The sequence below is a fragment of the Melospiza georgiana genome, chromosome 20 (genome assembly GCF_028018845.1).
Source record: "Melospiza georgiana isolate bMelGeo1 chromosome 20, bMelGeo1.pri, whole genome shotgun sequence".
NCBI classification, from domain to species: Eukaryota; Metazoa; Chordata; class Aves; order Passeriformes; family Passerellidae; genus Melospiza; species Melospiza georgiana.
The window spans coordinates 10,136,842-10,155,938 of NC_080449.1; the positions used below are offsets into that span (position 1 = coordinate 10,136,842).

The following is a 19,097-nucleotide window of genomic DNA, read 5'->3' on the forward strand; positions in this document are numbered from 1 at the left end:
CAGTGCAGTCCCATTAAACCCATCCCTGAGTGCCACAAACCCCTCTTGGCACAGAGGGTGAAGGGAGCTGCTCCTGGAGCTGGGAAATTCTGGTGCCACCAGTTGATTCAGCGATGCTGAGCCAGGTCGATAAAGAAGCCAGGCTCCAAAAATGGAATTAAATAATTATTCTCACTTTCTTTGACTCCAGGAAGATCCTATTAGAGCAAAGAGCCTGGATTACTGGCTGGCTGACATTTCCCTCTGAGCCTGTCTCTAGATTGGATTTAGCTCTTTTATCTCCTAATCCCCAGAGCTTTTTAATGTAGAAAGTAATGGCATCCAAAGGCAAATTTAATTTTGACAAGTAATCTGACTTCCTCTCCTTTTCTGGAGCTGGCTTTTAATCCTGTTTGCTGTCTGAAGCTGCATTATATGGATGTATTTCAAATCCTCACCGCCCTGAGATCTTTCAAAGAGGGAGAAAATTCAGGGGAGCTGCAAGCCTGAGAGCAAGGAGCAGCTCCTTATCAAACATTTCAAACATTTCCTTGCTGCTGCTTTTGTTAACCCCTGCCCTGCCCCTCAGCTTGGCTCTGTGCTTCCTGCTTTGGCTCCATTCTAAGGGCTGGAATCACTCAAGGAATGGCAATTTCAGGGTTTCTCCAGCTGTGCTGTTTGTGTTGGCATTTTTGGGGGTGGGCCACGAGGGCTGTGACCCCTCAGGGGACATCCCTCTGTCACCAACACACCCCAGGGTGCTGCAGTGGGCGTCCTCCAATGCCAAAACACCCCTAAACCCAATTCCCATGAATGAAAACCAGAGCACAACCCCCCGAATCCCAACCCCAGGCTCCTGCAGGACCAGCAAAAAGGGAATTCCCACATAAAGGGAACGCGCTTGGCAGCGCCTGCCTGGCGCACAGGGCTCTGCACACTTGGGTTGGTGACAATGGTGAGCTCTGGAAATGTGTCTGGTCAGGAGATGAGGAGCAGCTGAGCCCCAGCACCACGCAAGCCTCATTTCCCTCACAAGGCACACCACCCAGGCATGAAATATTGTCACGCTTTTCCCCCTGGATGAGTGATTCCAGCCAGGGGAAGCAAACCCAGCTCCTCCATGAATGATCCAAACAGTGCTGGCAGTGAGGAGAGGAGGGAGAGCACTGTCCCAGTGTTACTGGGTGGGATTTGTGGGGTTTTTTTTCCCCTTGTTTTGGATCTGTATCCCTCAGAGCTCAGGTGAGCTCGTGGTGGGGGTGACGTTTCCATCCGGCTCACGTGTGGAGCCTGGGGATGATTCACCTCAATTCCAAGCCCCTTTTGTCACAATCTGCCCAGCCCCCAGCTTTTAGAGCTGTTTTCCCAAAGCTTCTCCAAGTGTTCTTTGGTACAGAACCAAACTCTCTCCCTGTGCGATGTGTTCATCCCTCTCTGTGAGTGTTGGGAGGGACAGAGCTGAGGAGCACCCCACAAATGCAAAAAATCAGTGCTTTTCTTTTGGGTTGCAGCATTTAAAACCTCAAACAGTCCAAGCCAGATTGAGAAATAACCCATTTGTTTATCTGCAATAGATGAGGGTCATTATAAACTGTTTATTTTTGATCTCACTTGCTTTATCAAAACACAAAGATCCCAAAACACCTCTGCCCGTGGTATCCCAAGGGAAACTGCAGGAAGGGACACCATGAAGGGGTTTCCCCTCTCTGGGAGGATGAGGAGGCTCAGAGAAGCTGTGGCTGCCCCTGGATCCCTGGAAGTGTCCAAGGCCAAGCTGGATGGGGCTTGGAACACCCTGAGACAGTGGGAGGTGTCTTGAAGGTCCCTTCCAACCCAAACCATCCCATGATTGCATTATTTCAGTAAAGATGGCTCAGGAAAATGATAATTTAGGAGGCAATTGTGCCTTACACCTCCTGGCTTGTGTTTTCAGGGCATGAGGCTGGGTTAGGGTTTTGAGCCATCTGCAGCAAACCCAGATTTCAGCTGGACAGGTCAGGCCAAGCTCGTGCAGAGGACAAGCAGTGAGAACCAAGGGGTGAAATGGATAGGAAATATAAATATTTCACATGAGCAGGGATGAAAACCAGGGAATAAACCCCCAAATCATTCCTGATCCAGGGATTGTTTGCCTTCAATGCTTATGGATCAGCAGCAGGGGTTTGTCCTAGGGCAGGACAGGAGATTCCTGGGCAGGGGTTGGGATATCTGACACTTCCCCAGTGTTAAACAACCCCTGGAGGGGCCCAGACCCAGCCAGCCCCAGTGCCTGCAGGGGAAAGGAGCTCACCCAGGCATGGAATGGCAAAGGCAGGAACTCTTCAGAGCAGGGCTGTGAAAAGCAGAGGCCGCTGCCTCTCGGGACAGATGGAGAGGAAAGGGAGACAGCAGGAAAAACCCACAGCTCCAGCCAAGCCATATGTCCAGCTACCCAGCCTCCTTCCCTTCGATATTAACACAATAACAGCGCCTTCTGAGGAGCTGAGAAAGCCTCCCAGGGCTGGGATTTCATCCTGGGCACACCAAGAAATGTCCCTGTGCATTTGGGAGCAGTGACAGCCAGCAGAGCCTGTCCCCATCACCCCAGCCCTGCAGGGAGCACTCACAGCAACCTGGCTCTCTCCACCTCCTTCTTCCCTCTTTTATTTCTCATTTAATAACTAAAAATATTCCTGTGAGTGCCTCCAAAGGCAGCCTGAGTCCGGGCTTTACCAATTTCCACGGGAATCTCTCGGGAGCAGCCGGAGCCTCTGCAGAAGCAATATTTGGATGGGAACCTTATGTCCCCCAAGCTGGCGGGTGCCAGCACTGACACACATTTCCTTGTAGCTGCAAAGCTCTCTGGAGAAAGGCTGCAAAGTCCCTGCTGCCTTCTGCTGCCTCTCCCCCCTCTGTTCTTTAACAACTGGCTGGGATTTACACGGCTCATTAATGCAATGGCAGCGCTGCCACTGCCTTTCCCAAACCAGCCAGGAGCTCCACATTTGACCTGGGCCCTCTGCTCGCTGCAGATGCCCCAGAGGATTTGAAAAACAGTGATTTGAAGTGATTGCATTGGATAAGGACATTACTCAGTGCAAACACAGCTGGATGCAAGCGTTTAGTTTTTAAAAAAAAAAAAACACGGCTTTGCAGTGCCTTTGAGGCAGTGAAAACAACAGTTTAGCTCCCTTGGTGGCCTCAGCTCTTCATTGTCCCCGAGGACAGGGAAGGGAACCAGGCCCAGTGTCAGACTGGAGAGGTTTTGGCAGGTTGGGATTCAGGACATCCCTCTGTCTGTCCTGGACTGCCCAAACCCCTGCCAGGGGCTCAGAGACCCTGGCACAGAGCCCAGGACCTCTGTGCCTTTGATTTAGCCCTTGGAAAAAAACAATTACCAACTTTCTATGAAGAATTACAAGCCACAAAAGTTTAAGCAGAATGATAGTGAATTTATCACGGGGTGAAAAATGGATTTTTTGGGGTTTTTTTGAATGGGGGTTCATGGGGCAAGATGGAGGGATCTGGGCATGTCCAGCCTTTCTCCTTCCTCTTGGCCTCCATCTTCTGCTGTGATGTTGGCACTTTTAGATTGGTTTAGAGTAGAAGTTCACTGTCTATCATAGGTGATAGGGATTGGCTCTGAGGAAACATTTCCCTCTGCAAAGTTCATTAAAGAGGCTCCCAAAAGCACCAGGAGAGGGACAGAGCCTTTGAGGACATAAACACCTCAGGTTCCACCTATTCAGGACCTTTCTTTGCCTTTTTCACCCCAAATGAGAGCTGGACCCCAACAATTTTAATCCCCAAAAGCCAGGACAGGTTTCTTTGCATCCTACAGCCCCTCCCACATTAATCCCTCTCACACCCCCTAAATCCTGTAGTGACCCACGCAGCTCTTCCCATCTGGGCATCTCCCCGTTATTTCCACACAAAGCCCATCATTCCAGTTTGTTTTTTGTTTTCCTGGCTCCCCAGGCTGCAGGAACCATCCCTGGCTGCTTGGGCAGGCAGGAGTTTCCTGGGGAAGCAAGGACAAGCAGCAGCCTTGCCTCTGTGCCAGCTCCACCCCCAGGAACCCTGGCACCATCCAAACTGGAGAGGGATTTTGAGGTTATTTCCTTAAAAAAAAACAAAAAAAACAAAAAACAAAAAAAAAAAAAAACAAAAAAAAAAACCCTCTTGGGATTGGATTGAACGGCCCAAGGGAAGGCTCCAGTCTCTGAGCACCCAAAGGTGCAGCCTGGTTGTGCTCACCAAGGGATTTTCAGACCAGGTTTGGGATGCCAAAAAGCTTCTCTGAGGAAGAGGAAAGATAACACCTGCATGAGGAAATGAGATGGGGAGAGTGGAGCGGCTGACCCTGCTTCCCCTGGAGCTGTCAGCAATCCTGGAGGATGCTAACAGGAGGAGAAAAGCAGATCCTGGTGGGTCTCCACAGGCAGCAAGCTTGGGATTGTCCCCAGCAGCTTTTGGCTGGCTCTGAAAGGCAGCTCTGAAGCCACAGCAAAGGGCTGCAGACACTGGAACACTTCTCAAACAGCCCAGTGGATTATTAATTGCAATATTGGATCTTCCTCCCTTTCCAGCAGGTTCCCAGCAGCGGGCACGCAGCCAGCTTGGCTGTGGGTTTGTTTATTTTCCAGCTAATGGAGCAGCAGGAGCAGCTCCAGAGCAGGAAACTGGGAATATCAGGCAAGTGCTGTCCAGTTCCCACAGATAATTTGTGACAGGCACCTGGTAGACAGTCGTTAGTGCTGTAATTAATCCAGCCCCGTGGCACAGGAGCAGCAAATCATGGAAAACCTCATCAGCAGGAAAGCCCCAAAAGCACGTTTGCCCCGTGGATTATCCTTGGCAGCTGGCTGGATGGGAAAGATGGAGAGAGGGCAGAACAAAACACACAAAAATTCAGCTGCAAAGCGAGGGCTGGAGGTGGCATCAGCGTCTGGTGTCCCTCAGTTCAGAGTGTGGCAGCCCAAATGGAGCCAGCAGCATTTGTCACCAGCCCCATCAAGCTGTGGGCAGCTCTGGAGCCTTGCTCATCCCTGCCTGGTGACACACAGGCTCCAGCTAAAGCAGGAGCTGCCAAAATCCCACCACTCACACCTGCAGCCCCTGCCATGAGCTCTGGGAGGAAAAACAACCAAAATATGGAGGGGAAAAAAAAGGCGGACAGAAGTAGGCCAAAACTGAAATAAAAAGGATTTTAAAATGCACAGGTTTTGCCTTTTCCTGTAGTTTGGATGGGATTTCAGCAGGTGCCACCTTCGTGGGGTCTGCAGGGCAGACCTTGCCTTGCCCCAGCTCCTCCCTTTCATCTCCTCGCCTCCCTCTTATTTTTAAATATGCAAATACATCAGAGGAGCCTTTCAAATTGCTGACTGCAAATAGATCTGAAGGGCTTTTGAGAGCTTCTGAGAGGCTCCTGCCTTGCCCTAACCAAATAAACACCACAAATCCACGGATGTCACCGTGGGTCTGTGCGAGTCCAGGCCTGGCTCTCAGCAGCTCCTTTGTCCTCCCTGCCCAGTTTGTAGGGAATTTTCTGGGGTGCAGGGGAGGGAGGTTCCCCCTTTTTATCCCTGTTCAGGATGGGATCAGGCCCGTTTTAGATGAGATTTTGGGGAGGGAAGGTTGGGATGATGAGCGGAGGGAACGCGAGGCCTTAACTCGACAGCGCCGAGCGTGAGTCACGATTCTCCCAAAAAAAAATGGAACAAACAACAACTCCACGCCAGCTGGGAAGCACAGGGGCTCTGAAAATCTCTGATTGGCTCTGATTGAAGCATTCAACAGCACCAGGGCTGCTGGAAAATCCTGAATGAAGGAGCTGAGGTTTGGCTGAGCACGCCAAGCTGAGCCTTGCCCAGCGCTGTAGTGGTACAAATCCACAGCAGCAGAACTGGAGGAAACCCCCAAAGCCAAGTGATCCCTGTTATTCCTGGTATTTCATTTTTCCCTGCATTCACCAGCTCAGCCAGCTTTTGTTCATTTATCTCATTGCTGTTTCTCACTCTGCTTCAGATGCTGGAAAATCGAGGCTCAGGGGGAATTTGTGCCTTGGGAATCCCAGCCTTGCCCACCCCTCCTCTCCCTGCCTGAAATCCCTATTTATGGCGCTCTGTTTACCACTAGAAACCTTAAAAGTGCTAAATGCTTCCAAGGTTTCAGCTCAGATTTGATCCCCAGGCGACCTGTGGTGTACAGTTAAATAAGGCTGCTTTATGGATGCTGCACCCTAAATCTAAAGGTCAAGGGTTTGGTGGCCATAAATATTCAAACCTCACAGGCTGGGTCTTTTCAACCTCCTTTTAAATATTTATGACAGTGCTTCCGTGGCTGCAGGAGAATGTTATAATAGTATTAAGAGGGAGAAAAAAAGCCCTTTCTCCGTCTAAAAGCTCAGCATGAGCCATTTTCATATATTATGCATCGCTAAGTGCTGTTTATGGCCGGCTTTGGCACCGCATCCCGGCAGAGTTCACGGAGCTGGGGCTGGGCAGGGCTCGGGGTGTTGGCACCAGCCTGGTGGTGGGCACAGCTGAAAATGGGAAAATTTTCCTGGAAACGCCACAGAGCCACAGAAATCTCCGCTAAACTCTTGCCCCAGAGATCCGTGGGGTGAAGGTGCCACCCTAACCAAGGACCAAGCTGCAGGTTGTGCCAGCTGGGGGGGTGCCTGCTGCCTCTTCTCCTCAGATTTTTGGCTGTGGAGCATCAGGGGAGCGCAGTCAGCATCAGCTGCAGGGATTCTGCAGGAATTCTGCTCCCAGCGTTGTTCCAGCCCAGCTGTGCCCTGCTGGCTCCTGGCACAGCTCTGCTGACGCCCTGGAACTCAGCTGGGAGGGGGCAGAGCCGGGGCTCAGTCACAGATCTGCCAGGAAAATTAACCCACAAACACCAGAGCTTTCTGTCCAAACAGGAGACAGAGGAGCCCTTTTGCTTTATTCCAATAAAGGGAGAGGCCATGGGGCATCCCCCGGGGTCTCTCCAATTTTTGGAGGATGCAGCCTCCTTTTTATCCCAACTTCCAGCTGCATTTCCCTTCTCTCTTTCCCATTTTTGAAGTTCTTGAGAGTTTCAGACTTCCCAGAACACCTGATACCAAAGATTTCCCTCTAATGTACAGCCCTCCCTTTTAATTTTTAATTCTAATGGAATTTAGGTTTTTTTTCCTTCTCCATTGTTTCTTTCATCTTTCAATGTCTAATTTCATTTATCAGCAAACCTCAAGTTTACTTGTAAAAGCAGATATCTTTTCATCAATCAGTGGAATCCTTCCCATTGTTTCTTTTACCTCCCAGTGCTGGTTTTATCTTTATTTTACCAGCAGACCCAGAGCTTGTTTGGAAAGATGAATTTGCTATTCCTCTCAGATCCCAGGGTTGGGATTCCCTGGGAGCAGCAGCAACATCGCTGGTGTCAGTGGAATAAACTGGGAATCAGAGCCACAGAGAGGTCAGCAAAGCTGAAATCCCCTCTAGACTTTAATCAGCTCCTAATTACAACCGAGATTTTGTCCTTGCAGATTTCAGCCCGATTTTTGGTGCTTCCTACCCTTATCTGGTTCATTTCCAGAGTGGCTTAGGGGAAAGTGCTGGGTCAGCTCAGTTTCCCCAGACTCATGAGCTTGTATTGTAAATTAATCTCCCACATGGAGTGATCTGGGGAGGGGAAAAAAATCTCAATTTTTCCCCATTCCATTGAAACAGGCCATGGAGCTCTGAAATAAAAAAAAACACAGGAGAATGATGGCCAAGCAAATGGACACCCAGCATCCATGGGCATGCATCCGGAGGGGGATGGCACAGGCTTCATTTCCTTGGGAAATCAGGTTTCAAATTAAGGCTAATCAGAGTTAAAAAACCCTGCAGCTCCCCCAGCCCAAACGGAGCTTGATGTACTCAGTGTTTTACATCCTCAACAGCAAGGCAGCATCTGCTCCATAAAATGAAATGTGTGTGTCACCATATGCAGGCAGCATAATGTGGGCTCAAATTAAATAAAAACATTTCGGGGTATATGGTCCAATGTGCAATCTGGGCCCTGGGAAAGGCTGAGATTGACTCCCGAGTTCTCAGCAGGTGGCTGAAAACTGAACCCAAACCAGGAAAAACTTGGGGTTTTATCAACAGGAGCTGCTGTCTGCACTTTCCTCCCTTTGAGCCAGCAGCACTCCTGGAAGCTCAGGGATTATTGGTCATATTTTATTTCATTTTATTCTTTTATTTTATATTTTATTTTATTTTATTTTATTTTATTTTATTTTATTTTATTTTACTTTATTTATTTTATTTTTATTTTACTTTATTTTATATTTTATTTTATTTTTTATAATTTTATTTTACTTTATTTTTGTTTTATTTAATTTTATTTATTTTATTTTCCTTTATTTTTGTTTTATTTTATTTTATTTTACTTTATTTTTTATTTTATTTTATTTTACTTTATTGTATATTTTAATTTTTATTGTATTTTATTTTATATTTTACTTTACTTTACTTTATTTTTATTTTATTTTATTTATTTTATTTTATTTTTTATCCGTGCCTTTTTGCACCTTTCCACTATTTGGAAAATCTCTGAGATTGGCAGAACCTTGAGTGGCAGCAAATCCAGATTTCCACCCAAGAGCTGCCCTCCGGAAGCACCATGGAAACTCAGCCCTCATCCTCTTACCTGAGCACCAAAAAACAAGAGCTAAACTCTGCTAAACCACTCAAGCCTCACCTTTCCCACCTCCTTTTCCCACTGAAATCCATCCCAGGCAAGGAAGAGATGCTGGTTTAGAGGAGATCAGGCAGAACTGCTCAGCCAAACCTCCCTGGTTTCTGATCCTCCTTGACCCCATTTGTTGGTACAAAAATGTCTGGATTCCCTCCAGGTGCCCAAAACCCCTGCTCCAGCAGCAGTTTGTTATGGTGCTGGTGATCCTCCTATGGGTTCAGGGCTGCTGGGAAGCTGCAAAAACTCTTTAAACGCCACTAATGTGGAATTCATTTCCTTTCCGAGGTGCAAAAAACAACTTTAAAGCACCAGGCAGGGAGGGGATGTTTGCAGAGGAGCTGCTCAGACACTTCAGGTGCGCCTGGTGCAGGGTTTTATCTCCTTTGCTCAGCTCCTTGAATTATTTGGATCATGAAAGGCACAGGAAAAGCGGCGTTCTGCTCTTCAGAAGCAGCAAAAACAAAATTTCCAGCTGTGAGGCTCGGACTGAAGCATTTGACGAGGGGGGGAAAAGCACAAGAGCAGCAGAAAGGAGAGGAAAACCAGCAGTGCAGAGGAACTGGTGTGGAACCAGCTGGGAACTCGGGATGTGCCCGGGAGGGGCTGGGAGGTCCCTGGGACACAAGGGAGGAGCTGCTCGAGGTACAGGACAGGGACAGGGGTGTGACAGGACAGGGACAGGGGTGTGACAGGACAGGGACAGGGGTGTGACAATCCTTGCAGGTGCTTCTGGCTTCCAACAGAGAGGAAGGGGCTGCCTGCTGTCCCTGCCATCCCCTGCTGTCCCAAACCACCCCCTGATGTCCCCTGTCATTCCCTCATGTCCCCTGCCATCCCCTGCCATCTCCTGATGTCCCTGCCATCCCCTGATGTCCCCTGCCACCCCCTGATGTCTCCTGCCCTTCCCTGCTATCCCCTGATGTCCACTGCTGTCCCTGCCCTTCCCAAATGTCCCCTGCCATTCTCTGTCATTCCCTGATGTTCTCTGCCATCCCCTGGTGTCCCCTGTCATTCCCTCATGTCCCCTGTCATTCTCTGCCATCCCCTGGTGTTCCCTTGCCCTTCCCTGAAGTCCCCAGCCCTTCATTGCCATTCCCTGCTCTCCCCTACTGTCCCTGCCATCCCCTGATGTCCCCTGCCATCCCCTGATGTCTTCTGCCCTTCCCTGCTATTCCCTGATGTCCACTGCTGTCCCTGCCTTTCCCAAATGTCCCCTGCCATTCTCTGTCATCCCCTGATGTTCTCTGCCATCCCCTGGTGTCCCCTGCCCTTCCCTGAAGTCCCCTGCCCTTCATTGCCATCCCCAGCTCTCCCCTACTGTCCCTGCCCTTCCCTGATGTCCCCTGCCCTTCCCTTCCATACCTTGTTGTCCCCTGCCATTCTCTGATGCCCTCTGCCATTTCCTGATGTCCCAAACCATCCCCTGATGTCCCCTGCCATCCCCTGCTGTCCATTTCTGTGTCCTGGCAGGCTCTGCAGAGCCAAGTCCTTCCCCTCCACCTCATCCCATCCATCAAGCAGAGGAAGCAGATGTGGTTTTGCCTCCTCTCCTCCATCTCACAGCCAGAATTTCACAGGAGGAACCCTCCGTTCTCCCTTCTGGAGGGGCAGGGATGCAGCTCTGGGCAGGCTCTGCTGCAGAGGGCACCGTGCCTTCAGCTGAGTTATTCCACAGCTTGAGGGGAAAAAAAAAACCAACCCAGGCCCTATTTCAACTCCAAACTGTGGACTCCTGCTTTGCTGGGGTTTTTTATTAGGAGATAAAAGAGCCTTCATGTACAGAAAGCTTCCCCAGCAGCCTCCTCCCAGCCCTCCCCTTTCCCAGAGCCTCTTTAGTCACACTCCATGGGCAGAGGTTCTCCAGACCTTGAACTCCTTCCAAATTTCGAGGAGGTGTTTTTCAAAGTCTGAGGAAGGCACTGCTGGAATCAAAAGCTCTGAGCTGTGTTCCCACTGGGTGATATTTTTTTCCCCTTTTTGCTTCGCCTGGTTTCTGTTATTTCTGTCCTGGGAGTGGAGCTCCCTGGGGCAGGGCTCCTCCCTGCAGGGCCTCCCCCTCTGGAGCTCCAGTGGGAAAATGAGGCCGTTGATATTCATTCAGAAATAGTTCAAAAGAGGAATAAATTAAACCAATTGCAGGGCTGATGGTTTTGCCCAAGTGCAAGCCATGAAGGTCAATAAAACTGGATGTATATAAACCCAAAGGAGGGAGGAAAAATGAGATTCCCCTTTGGTGCTTTGGGAAAAGTCCATTTCAGAGCCTTGTCTGTGTAAAACGAGCTGGGATTTCATCTTTGAGGTCTGAACCACGCTGAAATCATCCTCCATTAACTTTCCAGGTGAAGTTGAGCTGGTTTGTTGAATGTTTTTGTGTGAAATGAGTTCTCGTTGCTGTGTTCTGCCTCTCTCCCATCTATTTCAAGCCTGGGCTGCGCCAGGCCCGTTCTGCCTCTGCCTCGTGGCCAGGGTTGGTGAGGAGCAGCTCAGGTAGGTTCTGAAGGCACTTGAAACAGTGAAATACCCACAGAGCCACGTGGAACTCTCTCCTCCACCTCCTCCCTCTGAATTTGGGGATTTTTGTTGCCCTGCTGTGATCCCTGCCAGGGGGAAGGTGCTGCCTGTGGCAATCCAACACCTCCCGAGGTGCCAGGGGAGGAGGTGTTCAAACCCTGGAGCTCCACCGATGCTTTTGGTCTCCTTGTGCTGCTCTCCATGAAGTCAAGAGGAGTTTGATGCTTTTTATAAAAAGTCCTCAGCTTTTATGGGCTCTGGAGCACCGAGTTTAAAGGCAGGTGCTGCGGGAAGTGTCTCAGGAGGGATCTCTGTGGGACACTCAGGCATCCCAGCTGCTCCCTGGGCTGCATTTCCAAGCTCACTTTGAAAGGGATGGGATGATTCCCTGGCTGGAGCAGCCAAAACCCTCCTAGGAGGGCTGCCACAACTTTCCCTTAAATATTTGATGATGCAAACACACAGAATTCAGAAAATTCACAAAATCAGCCACAAATTTCCTGCTTCCTGCTGAATTCTGTGATCCCAGAACTTGGAAAGCATCAACTCATCCCTGCACAGACCCCATGTCCTGCTCCATTCCCAAGGCCTCCAGATAAAGGAACCCTGGAGCAATCAGGGAGAAAATCCTCTGCTGGGGGCTCTGCTAATTGTGGGGATTTCTGTTGGGAAGGAATTTCTGTTGTGTGATTAAATAATCACCAGGAGATGATCTCTGGAGCAGGAGGGGTGATGCTTTTCACTCACAGCAACGCAGACTGAAATATTCCATAATATTTATGGGGTCCTGGAAGAAATTGGGGATTGGGAAGCATTCAGGGGGGTTTGAGAGAGAGAAATGAGGGGCAGAACCCTCCAGAGAGGGGTGGGCACCACCTGCAGCCTCTGGGGTACCACAGGTGAGGTTGGTGTGTGACAAAAGGATTCTCACATCCCCCTGCTGCCCCCAGATCCTGGAGAGCTGAGCCGGGCAGGGGATGGAGCTGGGAGCCTCCCCAGGGGCTGGTTTGGGGTTTGGGGTTTGGGGTTTGGGTTTGGGGGGATCAGATCCCTGGGCATCCCCCCTTGCCCCAAGGGATGCACAGAGATCGGGGGCGCACAGGGAGGGGGCTCAGGGTGGGATTGAGGATGGGGTTAAGGATGGGAATTAAGGATGGGATCAAGAATGGGGTCAAGGATGGGGTTCAGGATGGGAATTAAGAATGGGGTTCAGGATGGGAATAAGGATGGGGTTTAGAATGGGAATTAAGAATGGGGTTCAGGATGAGATTAAGCATAGGGTTAAGGATGGAAATAAGGATGAGAATTAAGGACAGGGTTAAGGATGGGAATTAAGGATGCAGTTCAGGATGGGAATTAAGGAGGGGGTTCAGGATGGGATCAAGAATGGGGTTCAGGGTGGGGCTTAAGGATTGGGTTCAGGATGGGAATTAAGGATAGGAATTAAGGATGGAGTTCAGGGTGGGGCTTAAGGATTGGGTTCAGGATGGGAATTAAGGAAGGGAATTAAGTATGGGGTTAAGGATGAGGTTCAGGATGGGAAAGAAGGATGCAGTTCAGGATGGGAATTAACAATAGGGTTAAGGATGGGGATAAGGATTCTGTTCAGTATGGGGTTAAGAATGGGGATAAGGATGCTGCTCAGGATGGGATTAAGGATGGGGTTCAGGGTGGAGTTCAGGATGGGGTTAAGGATGGAAATTAAGGATGAGGTTCAGGGTGAGAATTAAGAATAGGGTTAAGGATGGCGATAAGGATGGAAATGAAGATGGGAATTAAAGATGGGGTTCAGGATGGGGTTCAGAGTGGGAATTAAGGATGGGGTTCAGGATGAGATTAAGGATAGGGTTAAGGATGGGGATAAGGATGCTGTTCAGTATGGGAATTAAGGATGAGAATTAAGGATGCAGTTCAGGATGGCAGTAAGGATGGGGTTAAGGATGGGGTTAAGGATGGGAATTAAGATGGCAATAAGGATGGGGTTAAGGATGCAGTTCAGGATGGCAATAAGGATGGGGTTAAGGATGGGGTTAAGGATGGGGTTAAGGATGCAGTTCAGGATGGCAATAAGGATGGGGTTAAGGACGGTTTTAACCCCCTGCTCCCCGCGGGGTCCCCGCAGCCTCAGCCGTGCTCCCGCGCCTGCTTTTCCCCCTCTCCCTTTGCCGTGTTTAGTTAAATTTCCCCCGCCTCACTTGATGTCACATCCTGTTCCACAGCCATCCCCTGCTAGTAGCCAGCCCTACCAATTCCTTTCTTTTTCTTTTTTTTTTCTTTTTTTTTTTTTTTTTTTAAATCCCTGTCCTCTCCCCATCACCCCCCTTTTCCAGGCAAACTTTTGGCAATAGCAGAGATAATCGCTGCGTGCTCCGCTGAATTTCTCCTCGCAAATGTCTTTGGAGCAGGGGAGCCATTAAAAAAAAAAAAAAAAAAATTAAATAAATTACCAGACAGCCAGCACCGAGAGCAGAGGAGAGAAACTGGGATCCCAATAAATATGCAAAGTGAAGGCTCTGCTGAGCAGATTTCTGGCATCGCTTCCCGAGGGTGCTGAGAGCCACCCACAAAATCAGGCTGGTTTTTTAAATTATTATTTTTGCCGTTTGTCTTTTTTTTTTTTTTTTTTTTTTTTAATAGCGTTCTGTTGTCTTTTTTTTTAATTTTTTTTTAAATTTTAATTAAAATATTAATAAGAATAAAGGAGTGAGGAGGCAGCGAGGCTCGGGGACGGCGCAGGGGAGGCTCGCCCGGAGGTGATCTGTATGCGAGCTGCCTAGAACGGGCTGCGAGAGATGCAACCGGCAAGCAAGCTGCTGACCCTCTGCTTCCTCATCCTGATGGGCACAGAACTCACCCAAGTAGGTCCAGCTCTTCCTTTCCCCCACTCCTCCTCCTCCTCTTCTCCCTTTCTCCCCAACGCCATTTTCTGCTAAACCTCGAGAGCAGCACAGGAACCTGCCGGGGGATGGATGCTGCACCTGCCCGGGGATGGATGCTGCACCTGCCCAGGGATGCTGCACCTGCCCAGCCACCCCTTCCCCGGGCATCACCTGTGCCCTGCCCCGCACCTGGGCACGGTTCTCACTGCCCTGGGTGGGATTCGGGCCGTGGGACCCCTGTGGGAAGGGCAGCGCCTATGGAGGGTGTTGGTGTCACCTCACCTGGGGGATGCAGGACCCCTGTGTGGGGTGGAGCTGCTGGCCCAGGTGGCCTCAAGGGCCAGGTGGGAGTGCTGTCCCTCCTCGTCAGCCCCCCACCCCTCTGGGTTCTGGTGTGGGGGTAGCTGTGCTGCTTTTAGGTGACATTTAAATGTCCCTTGGTGTTGGCATCTGTGACAGCCGGGTGGGAGATGGGGGCAGTTTATTTATCCCCACTCTCTCCACTCCACCTGCTGGTTTTTTTGGTTTTTTTTTTTTTGCCTGGATTTTCATGCTTTTCTGTGCTGTCCCAGCCTCTGGGCTGAGTGAGGCGTGGGGTTGTGGGGTGGAGGAAAGGAGGCACCCAAAATCCTTCTCTTGCAAGTGGAATTAAAACTCCATTTGACTTCTTGAGGCTGCCTGGGGAGAGGCAGGCAGGGCGATTGTCTTTTGTTGGTTTTTTTTTTTCACCAGTCACTGGGGAGAGGAAGAAAAAAAAAGTAATTGCAAGAGGATGCTCTAGATTGTGGGGTTAATTGTGGTGCTGCCTGGAAGCACAAAAAAAAAAAAAAAAGAAAGGAAAGAAAAAGCAGCTATAAATAGGAGGGGAATGGAGGCTTCTTAGTGTAGGAGCAATTAGCAGCTGGGCTCTCATCCTGGATGCTTTATGGAGATGATTTTCCCCTTTCTCCCAGTGACAAAGCTCTCCCTGCCGCTGCCCTCCTGCTGAAGTTTGAGCCCCTGGAGCCTTTTTGCCTTTACACCCTGCCAGGACCCCTGGGAGGCTGCGAAGCCAAAAGGAGAGCCCAGATCTGCCCCAAATCCCAAGAAAAGCCTGGAATGCAGGCAGGGAAAGGGGGGGGGAAAGCCGAGCAAGCCAGGGGCTGTGGGGATGAGGAGGGGTGGGGAGGAAGGAGCAGAGCAGCCCATTGTGTGTGAGGATGCTGAGGGCGCGCATGCGCCGCGCTGGACAAAGAGCCAGGACCACCAGCACAGCAGATGCTGCCCAGCAGGGCACGGCTGGGGGTGCCCATGGGGACAGGGGGGTGGCAGGGATGTCACCTCAGTGTCCCTTCAGCTCCCATGGGGTCACAGCACAGCCTGGGCAATGGGTGCTGTCGGCTCCTGGCTGGCCTGGGCAGCATCGAGCTGCTCTGGGGGATTTTCCAAGGGAAAACCAGGGAAAAACAGGGGAAAACCAAGTGGAAATCAAGGAAAACCAAGGGGAAATCAAGGAAAAACAAGGGAAAAAACAAGGGGGAGAACAGGGAAAAACTAGGGAAAAGCAAGGGAAAACAAAGGAAAAACAAAGGAAAAGCATAGGAAAGCCAAGGGAAAAGCAAGGCAAAAATAAGGGAAAAACAAGGGAAAAATAGGGAAAAGCTAGAGAAAATCAAGGGAAAACAAAGGAAAAACAGAAGAAAAACCAAGGGAAAAACTTGCGAAAAATGAGGGAAAATCAAGGAAAAACCAAGGGAAAAACCAAGGGAAAAACTAGGGATAACAAAGGAAAACCAAGGGAAAACAAAGGAAAAACAAAGGAAAAACAAAGGAAAACCAAAGGAAAACCAATGTTTCTGCCCTGCCTGGCTCTTTCCCCCTCTCCTTGCCTCCTCTGTGACTGCAGCACCTCAACTTTGGCAGCAACTTTCAGTCGTGGTGGGCACAGGGAGCCCAGCAGGTGGTGGGCAGAGAGCCCTGCCCTGCTGTGAGCCCCTGAGCCCCTGCTGAAGCCTGGCTGGGGCTGCCCTCAGTGCCCACCTGGGCAGGTGCCCTGTGCCTGCTGCCTGGCCTGGCACTGCAGAGCCCTGGTTCCCCTGGCACAGGGGCAGATGCCATCCCCAAACCCTCCTGCCAGCCCGGGCACTGCCCAGCTCCGTGCCAGGCTGGGTGTGCTGTGCCCTGCACAGAGCCTGGGCCATGGAGGGGCCGATTTCAGCTTTGCTGCTGGTGCAGGAGCTGCTGCTGTGCCCTCCTGTGCCTCGCTGCAGGGACAGCACAGGCCACAGGGCAGGAGGGGCTGGGCACAGAGCTGGGCACAGAATGGGCACAGAATGGGCACGGAGCTGGGGATGAGCTGGGGATGAAATGGAGACAGAGCTGGCACTGTGCTGGGCACAGAGCTGGGCACAGAGTGGCACAGAGATGGGGGATGAGGTGGGGATGAGATGGGCACTGAAATGGGCACTGAGCTGGGGATGAGCTGGGGATGAGATGGGCACAGAGTGGGGACTGATCTGGGCAATAAGCTGGGCACTGAGCTGGAGACAGAGCAGGCACTATGCTGGGCACTGTGCTGGGCATGAGCTGGGGACGAGATGGGCACTGAGATGGGCACAGAGCTGGGCACAGAGTGGGCACTGAGCTGGGCACAGAGCTGGGCATGAGCTGGGCACAGAGATGGGCACTGAGCTGGGCACAGTGCGGGGACTGATCTGGGCAATGAGCTGGGCACTGAGCTGGGGACAGAGCGGGCACTATGCTGGGCACTGTGCTGGGCATGAGCTGGACACTGAGATGTGCACTGAGATGGGCACTGAGCTGGGCACAGAGTGGGCACTGACCTGGGCACAGAGCTGGGCACAGAGTGGGCACAGAGTGGGCACTGAGCTGGGCACAGAGTGGGCACTGAGCTGGGCACAGAGTGGGCACTGACCTGGGCACAGAGCTGGGCACAGAGTGGGCACAGAGTGGGCACTGAGCTGGGCACAGAGTGGGCACTGAGCTGGCTCCTAAAGGGGCAGGAGGGGCCAGCCTGGCCTGTCTCTGTGATCCCTGGCTCTCTCTGCAAGGGCTGTGAGCTGCAGCACCCTGGGGTGCCCCCCCGGCTGGCAGGGGGGTGCTGGGGGGCACAGGGGTGATGCCAGGCTGGGGCTGCACCCCTGCCCTGCTCAGGTCTCTCACACCCGGCTGGGCTGGGGTGCCCTGAGTGGGACAAGGGGGGAGCTGCCCCCGAACCCCCCCAGGTGTTTGTGCTGTGCCCCCATCCCTGGCACGGCTGAGGGTGCCCTGCCCGAGGCTCTGGCATTTCCTCTCTCTGTGCCCGGCCTGGCCTCTCCCCACGGGTCAGCCCCACCCTGCAATGCCCCATTTCGGTTTGGGGGTGCTGGCATGGGGGGCAGAGGAGCTCTGGGCACTCTGGGTGGGCACTGAGCCCTGGGCAGGGCCCTGCTGGGCAAAGCCTGTCCTTGTCCTCCCCTTGGGGACACCAGGGCACCTCTCCTGGTGCCCAATTTCTGCTCTGAAGGACCTGCCAGGAGGGCAGAGCTTGGGGCTGGGCTGCCAGCTGCTGTCTGTGTGTCCGTCCCACCTGTCCTTCTGTCCTTTTGCTGGGATGTTGCACTGAAAACCTCCTGGAATTCCTCAAAGTTCCCTCAGGAGCTGCACGGTGCTCCCACATCCACAGCCCCAGTAATTCTGGGAGCAGCACCTTCCTGATAGGAAACATTGATAGGGCTTCTGCAAAAGGAAAAAAAAACCCTAAAAATATTAATTATATTCCCATTTCTTCGTATTCTTCATGTACCTATTTATTCGTTATATACATTATATAATTAATTATATTATATACCCATTTATTCTTTATATTCCTTTATTCATTATATTCCCATTTCTTCATATTCTTCATGTACCTATTTATTCATTATATACATTATATAATTAATTATATTATATTAATTTTTATTAATATTAATATAATTATTAATTATATTATATTAATATTTATTAATTATATTCATTCATTCATTCATTATATTCCCATTTCTTCATATTCTTCATTTACCTATTGATTTTTCCTAAAAGAACCTCGAGTCCCTGTCAGAGCTGTTTGCAGGGGGAGGGAGAGGGGAAAAAACCCTAAAAATATGAATTATCTTCATTTACCCATTGATTTTCCCTAAAGGAACCTCAAGTCCCTATCAGGGCTGTTTGCAGGGGAGGGAAGAGGAAAAATAAAATTAAAAATATGAATAATCTTCATTTGCCCATTGATTTTCCCTAAAAGTCCCTGCCAGGGCTGTTTGCAGTGCCCAGCCCAGCTCCCTCCTGCCCATGCAAAACTTCCCAGTGCCCACTTTGGTGCCAGGCAGACACGTGGACAGGGATAGGATTAATCTGCAAACCTGGAACAGGAGGCAGCTGTCTCATACGTCTCATAAACCCAATTTGTTCCTCATCTTGCTTAACTTCAGCTGGAGCCAATTAAAAAAAAAAAAAAAAAAAAAAAAAAAAAAAAAAAAAAAAACAGAGGTAATTTTCAGCCCTGGAAATTGTATTTATTGCTGGAGTTATCAGTCCTGGTAATCAGTATTAGCACCACTCGTTAATACAAAGCTAATTACTATCAGAGGCAATTAAGCAGAGCGCTGGGGAAGCTCTGAGGGGAAAGTGTCACCTGTGCTCTGCTCTGTCCACAAAGGGGACAAGGCTGGGACACCCCAGGAGCGCCCATCTGGGATTTGGGGGGTTTTGGGGTGCCCCAGGCAGGCAGGAGAAGGGGGAATTGGAGAAGCAGAGTCACAGGGATGTGCCTTGGTGCCAGCACGCCCCAAATGTGGAAAATCAGCTGGAAATGCTGGTTTTCAATGCTGGTTTTCAATGCTGGTTTTCAATGATGATTTTCAATGCTGGTTTTCCTGCTTCTGTGGGCTGCAGCTGTTGGTTGTTCTGCTCTCCTGGAGCTGAGCCCTGCTGCCACCCTCCAGACTGCCTTTAGCTGCACTCCTGACCCTTTTATTCTGCTCAAGGACCCTTTTTCCC

At 50.6% G+C, this 19,097-nt stretch overlaps 1 protein-coding gene across 1 annotated transcript in view; it reads left to right on the top strand.

The window, feature by feature from the left end:
• Window positions 1-13,486: 13,486 nt before the first annotated feature.
• Window positions 13,487-19,097, top strand: part of OLFM1 (olfactomedin 1) — a 36,872-nt gene continuing 31,261 nt past the window's right edge. Inside the window, exon 1 of the mRNA XM_058038315.1 lies at window positions 13,487-14,057. Coding sequence (XP_057894298.1) covers window positions 13,992-14,057 — 66 coding nt within the window. The 5' untranslated portion in view covers window positions 13,487-13,991. The remainder of the gene's footprint in view (window positions 14,058-19,097) is intronic.